This window comes from Gracilinanus agilis, chromosome X, assembly GCF_016433145.1.
Source record: "Gracilinanus agilis isolate LMUSP501 chromosome X, AgileGrace, whole genome shotgun sequence".
Classification (NCBI taxonomy): domain Eukaryota; kingdom Metazoa; phylum Chordata; class Mammalia; order Didelphimorphia; family Didelphidae; genus Gracilinanus; species Gracilinanus agilis.
In genome coordinates, this window is record NC_058136.1 from 62,507,262 (window position 1) to 62,514,000 (window position 6,739).

At 63.8% G+C, this 6,739-nt stretch overlaps 1 protein-coding gene across 1 annotated transcript in view; it reads left to right on the forward strand.

The window, feature by feature from the left end:
* Positions 1-6,739, forward strand: part of LOC123253722 (inter-alpha-trypsin inhibitor heavy chain H6-like) — an 11,894-nt gene that overhangs the window by 4,078 nt on the left and 1,077 nt on the right. Inside the window, exons 6-10 of the mRNA XM_044682872.1 lie at positions 404-413; positions 543-712; positions 1,020-1,136; positions 4,831-5,002; positions 5,525-6,721. Of these exons, the coding sequence (XP_044538807.1) occupies positions 404-413; positions 543-712; positions 1,020-1,136; positions 4,831-5,002; positions 5,525-6,721 (1,666 nt within the window). The remainder of the gene's footprint in view (positions 1-403; positions 414-542; positions 713-1,019; positions 1,137-4,830; positions 5,003-5,524; positions 6,722-6,739) is intronic.

A 6,739-nucleotide genomic window follows, 5' to 3' on the forward strand; every position in this document is an offset into this window, starting at 1 on the left:
GGGGGGGGGGGGGGCGGCATGGGAAGGGGCACCACCCTGCGGAGACCCTTCGGTCCCGACGGCCCGGACGAGCCACGAAAGGTGGGAAGGGGGATGGGTCGGGAGGAGGGCCAACGTTAGCCGCCCCCCCCCCCCAGCCTCATTGCTGTTTTGGCTCCGAGGGGACACGTTCGCCTTCTAGCAAAGCCCGAGCTGACCGAGTCTGCCCTCTTCCCTGGGACGAGGACATGCGGGTCCCTGAGGCAGCAGTCTTTGGGTCGGGCTGGGTTGCCTAAGGGTTAGGGATTGGGCCATGGGGGTCAAGAGTCGGGAAAGAGGAAGAAGAGGGATCCCCGCCTTCCGGGGACTCTCCGTTCTGGGAGAAATGAGCAGCCCCCTCCCGCAAGCCACGGACTGGTCGGAGAACCAGGCGGGTCACCGTGTGGCCAAGAGCTCAGACTCGGGGACCCCTAGGATGAGGGGGGGCTGGGCCTCCCTTCCCTCCCCGTTGCGTCCCTTCTTCCCTGAGCCCCGGGCTGGGTGGGTCCTGTCGCCCCATGCAGGTGAAGGCGCCGAGCCGGCATCCACCAGGATCGAGAAGGGGGAGACCTGTGCGCGTGTCACCTTCACGCCCAGCCCGAGCGAGCAGGCCGCCTACTCCAGCCAGGGCATCGCGGGGGACTTCGTGATCCAGTACGACGTGACCATGAAGGACGCCATCGGCGACGTGCAGGTGATCCGGGCCCCTCCGCTCCCAAGGACGTCCCCGGGACACGCGAGCTCGGGATGCCGCTAGGGCTCGCTGGCCTCCTCCCACAGGCCCCCATCCACAGTGGGCACGCTCGCCATTGTCCGCCCCAAGCCAGCCGTCGCTGGCACCCCCGCCCCCAGTGGCCATCTCTGCTGCTGGCGTGACTCGGTATCCCCAGGGAAGCCCCTGCAACGATGGCGTTGGCTTCGCGCTTTCTCGGCGGATCCCTGGGTTTGGGGCTCCCCGTCCCCGCCTCCGGCCCTCTGACGGCCTGCGTGTCTGTCTGCAGATCCACGACGGCTATTTCGTTCACTACTTCGCCCCCAGAGACCTGCCTCGGCTGCCGAAAAACGTCGTCTTTGTGATCGACGTCAGCGGCTCCATGACCGGCACGAAGCTGAAACAGGTAACGACGGTCGCCCGGGCCGACCGCTGGCGAAACCTCCCCGAGTTCCAGGCCTGGATCCGAGAGCGTGGGCACCAAGGGCCCGGGCAGAGTTCCAGAGATCCGGAGAACCTTCCGCCGACCGGGCGGCACTTCTAAAGGCCGAGCCCCGGCTGCCCACGGGGCGGAACGCCTCACGCCTCTGTTGTGCCCCGAAGGCCGGGCGGCAGAAAGCCGAGGCGTCCCTCGTCCCCTCTAGCCCTTCTCGGGGAGGCCGAGGCCAGGCGGGATCGAGCGAGCCGCCCGACCCGGCAGCCAAAGGCCGGGGAACCGCCGCTCGGGGTTCCGAAGGAACTGGCCGAGCCGTTCGTTCTCCGCCACGGTGCGCCGAATGGACCTTCCCGGGCCACACGCGTGCACACAAACGGAGGCACCGGCGGGCGACACTTGACACAAATGCACATGGGGACACGTGCCACATATACAAACACACATGACAAACGCGCACGCCATACACACGCTCCTACATAAACAGATGCATGCACATGAACACCATACACACAAGGGCACACACACCATACACTCGTTCCAGGTGCACATGGATGTGTGCCCCACACACATGTGCATGTATACAACACACACAAATACACACACGCACAAATACATGTGTAGTCATGCATTGGGTGGACATGTGCACTGCTTTGTCCACTGCCCACAGCCATGCAGATATCACATGCGGCATGCACAAATACACATGAACATGCAAACATATACAGAGACACTGCACAGGTGCAAACACACACACACGAATGCACTTGTAGTTACACGATGACACACACGTTACACATGAACACCGCACATTCTCGTACACACCACACAGGCATACATACACCATTGCACACACCACACATAAACGTGCACATGCATGTATCCCTGCACCACACCCACCTATAAACACACATGTCACAAACATGAACTTCCTGGGTATGGGGCCAGCACCCGCATGTGCGTGCCATGCATGTATACATGAACGTGTGGGTGTGCACCCATGAGCCACCACACCCATACACCTGCAAGCACACAACACACCCACCCGTGCATATATATACACACACACTCAGAGACATGCCACAACATACACACCACATACACTCAAACTCACAATGTGTATGCATGCATGAACACCCACAGACACATAAACACCTACACATGTGTACACACATATACACACACCCATGCACAAACACCATATATACATGCTGCATCCATATATACATGTGAACACACAACATATACCATGCACGTATTCCATTTCTATACCACACAAACACACCTCACATACATGCACACACAAACCACACACGCACACCCCATGCCACCACACGTGTACATGCAAACATGCATGCATGTATGTATGCACAAATGCATATGAGTATGTGCGTGGTTGTACACAGGTGTGTTTGCACCAATACACGTGTGCATACATGCCAAACCTATACAAACACTCACTCACATATGCCATACACATTCACAGACCACATATACTTGGGCATACACATGCCCTCCACATCATGCCGTGTACAAGCACACAGACATGCACACACACACGTCTCACATGACACATTCGCATGGCCAACCTACCACTCGTACCCCCTCGTGGTATACATGCCTATCTACAGACACGTGTGTGCATGCGCACGCATACGCACATCAGTCACCGGATGGTCCGCACGCCCCGCCGAGACCTTTCGTGCTCCACACGTCTGTATCTTATTGGTCGCGGAGCCTCTCGCCCCGCCTCTCCCGCCGTCTTTCGGGGAGTCGCCTCGTTTCCAGCAGCGGCTCTGCGAGCAGCCCCAAAGAGCGACGGATGGGCGCGTGCCCCAGGACCTCGCCTCTCAGCGGCACGCTTGGCGAGCCTGGAAATCACACGAGCTAGTGGCGAAGGAGCCCAGCACGTGGCGAGCACCGCCTGACCCGCTGAGGCGGCTTCCGATGCGAATGGCTTCTACTCGGGGCCAAAAACGTCGGGCTCCCAGGTCCAAAGTCGGGGAGCGCTCGGGGGGTTCGGGAGGGGCCGTGCGCTCGGCGCTTCTGCGCATCCTAGACCTGGGGCGGGAGGGGCGCCCCGTCTGTTGGACAGCGGAGGAAACCAAGGCTGGGAACTGGGAAGCAATTTAAAGGCTTACAGCCGGCAGGGGGCAGCTGGGTAGCTCAGTGGATCGAGAGCCAGGCCCGGAGACGGGAGGTCCTGGGTTCCAGTCTGGCCTCGGACACCTCCTAGCTGGGTGACCCTGGGCGAGTCCCTTCACCCAAACTGCCTAGGCCTTACCTCTCCTCTTCCTCGGAACCAGCACGTGTGTGGTATCGATCCAAGGGGAGCTGGTCAAGGAAAGACAGAGAAGGCCTGAGTGGGCCTGAGCACGTGTTACAGTGACGGCTCGGGCTGGTGGGCCACAGGAAGGGGGAAACGGAACCCTCTTGAATGGTGCCCCAGTGCATCGAGCTTTGAGCCTGGAGTCAGGAAGCCTGGAGTTCAAGACCTACTTGGAGGACTTACTGGCTAGGTGGCTTTGGCCAGGTCACTTGACCGCTGACCGCCTCGGTTTCCGTATCTGTAAGACAGGGATCGTCATGAGGATCAGATGAAGGGGCGCTCGCAAAGCATTTTGCCACCCTTCACGCGCTTTAGAGACGCCACTCGTTTGCATCGTTTGTTGCCGGAACTTGGAGGAGGGAGCCTAGTGGGTGGGTGGGTGGGCGAGCAGGTAGGCAGGGAGCCCGGCGCCGACTGTCTCTGTCTCTGTCTCCCGCTGCCCCCCAAGCGAACCGTCGGGACGAGTTTGCCGAAACGGCCGCGATCCGCGCTCGACTCTCGGAAAGAGACGGTGGCCCCGCCCTGCCCTCCTCCCTCTGCCGCCTTCCCTCTGAGCCCGTCGCATCCGTAGGGCAGAGCGTGCCTCGGCGCCCTCGACGGGCAGGCGCGCCCCGAGCCTCCAGTGTCTGCAGTTGCGGCTGCTGGGCTCGCCCTGGAGTCGGGGCACCAAACTGTTTTCCAGACTGGCCGGCCCGTCGGTGAGGCGCGAGTGGGCCCTCCGGTGTTGGCCACTTTCCTTCCTTTCCTGCCAGCCTTGGCCGAAGGGCAAGTGGAAGGCGGGACGCGCCGGGTGCTTTCATTCGCCTCTTCGCGCCTCGGCGGCGATTCGGAGCATTTTTCGCCACGTGCTCCGCCACAGCTAGTTTCGCTTTCTCCCTCTAAAGAGGGCCCGTCCCGACCCTTTGAGCGTCTATCCTATGGGGTGGAAGGTGGCTCGTCTTCCAAATCTGAATCAGCGGGGAGGGAGGGCGAGTCGTGGCCCAAGAGTGGTCAAGGAGGGCTGCCTGAAGGAGGCAGGTGGGGAGAAGAACGAGGCCCGGCAGCAGATTGTTGTTGTACGCCAGTCGTGTCTGGCTCTTCGTGGCCCTGTTGGGGGTTTTCTTCGCAGAGATCCTGGCATGGTTCTCCATTCCCTTCTCCAGCTCACTTTCCCAATCAGGAAACTGAGGCAAACAAGGCGACGGGACTTGCCCAGGGTCATACGGCTAGGAAGTCTCCGAGGCCAGGCCGGAATCCGGGTCTTCCTCGCCGCAGGCCTGTCCGCTGTGCTGCCTAGCTGTCCCGACGGCAGGGACAACGGGCTCAGAAACGGCTTCCCTCTGTGTGCTTCTGCTGCAGACGAAGAAGGCCATGCACGTGATCCTGGGGGATCTGCGCCCGGAGGACCGCTTCAACATCGTCACCTTCTCCGACACCGCGCACGTCTGGAGGGCTGCCGGTTCCGTCCAGGCCACGCCTCGGAACATACAAAGAGCCAAGGCCCACGTGGGCAGGATGCAGGCAGCCAGATGTACGTAGGTAACCCTTCGCGCTCCCCGTCGGCCCCGGCTTCAGGTGTCGGCGCTCTGTTCGCCGAATGGCCCCAAATGTCCCTGCGCGCTCCGCGACGTGAGCGAGTCGGTCTGAGGGCCGCCCCGCGTGGCCCCGAGTCCAGCCCCCTCAAGGAGAAGATGGTGAGGAGGGTCCGGCCGGGGTTCCGGGCAAGGCCGGAGGCGGACAGGACGGGTCGGACCAAGGGATTTCCGAGGCCCCGCCCCCTTCCGTGCCTAACATCGCCCCGTTCTCTCTGGGCCTCGCTTCGGGCCCTCTGGAACCCACCGGAGAGCACACGGGAGGCCTCGCGGGAGGGGCAGAGGGCTCAGTCCCGCCCCCCTTGGCCCGGATGCCAGGAATGACCCGCTTTGGGAAACCAGAGACCGAAAGAGGGTGGCAGCAGGCCGAGGGCCTGAGAATGAGGCCCGGCCTCGAGGCGGGGAGTGGGGGCTGGGGCTGGGGAGTCGCCTCCTCGTGCCAGCCTTCCGCCTTCCCCCAGGGACGGACATGAACGCGGCCCTCCTGGCGGCAGCCTCCACCCTGAACCAGAGCACGGCGGCGCCCTCGGGAGAGGCTCGTCTGATCCTCCTCCTCAGCGACGGGGAGCCCACGGCAGGAGTGACCTCGCCTGCCCGTGTCCTCGCCAACGCCCGGAGGGCCCTGGCCGGCCGGGCGGCCCTCTTCGGCCTGGCTCTGGGCGACGACGCCGACCTGCCCCTTCTACGCCGCCTCTCGCTGGAGAACCGAGGCACCGCCCACCGCATCCGCGAGGACCGCGACGCCGCCTCGCAGCTCAAGGGCTTCTACGACCGCATCGCCTCCCCGCTGCTCTCGGACATCCACCTCCACTATCAGGCCAGGCGGGCCGGGGCCGCCAGTCCGCCCCGGAGCCACTTCCCCAACTACTTCGAGGGCTCTGAGCTGCTGGTGGTGGGCCAGCTGGCCAAAGGGGAGCCTGAGCTCCGGGTGCGCCTGGAGGCCCGGGGCCCACACGACCAGCCGTTCACGGCAGCCTGGCGGGAGGAGGCGGCCAGTGGCGGGGAGCCGGCGTCCGGCTGCCCGTCCCAAGGGGAGCCTGCCTTGGGCCGAGGCTTCCTCCCCCGCCTCTGGGCCTACGTGACCATTCAGCGCCTGCTGGAGGGCCGCCTCGAGGCCAACGCCTCGGCGGTGGCCCTCAACCTCTCTCTGCATTTCCACTTCGTGACGCCCCTGACCTCCCTCGTTGTGGTGAGGCCAGAAGAGGAGGACGAAGGGGAACCGGGCCCGCGTCTGACCCTCACAAGCACGCGCGCCCCCGTGACTACCGGGAAGCCCCCGAGACCTCCGACCTCGGCCGAAGCGGGGAGCCCCAGGGGGACCGAACAGGACGCGCCTCCGCCTATCCCCCGGGCGAAGCCGGCTCGCGGCGATCCACGGTCCGCGAAAGCCAGAGCCCCCCCGTCCCCCACGCCTGGCTCCTCGGCCCCTCCCGGCGCGGGCCCCGTCACGCCAGTGACTTCTGTCACGCCCCAGGCTGGAGCTCTGTCGCTTGCCAAGCCAAAAAGCTCGTCCCGGGGCGATCCCGGCTCCCCGGCTCCCCCTAGACCGGGCTCCTTGACGAGCCCCGAACCTAGCGCCCGGATTCACCCGAGTCCCAACACCCCAGGAGCCCTGGATGGGCCGCTGAGCTCCCCGTCTCCATCTCTCCAAAAACAGGGTTCTCCCGGTCCCCCCA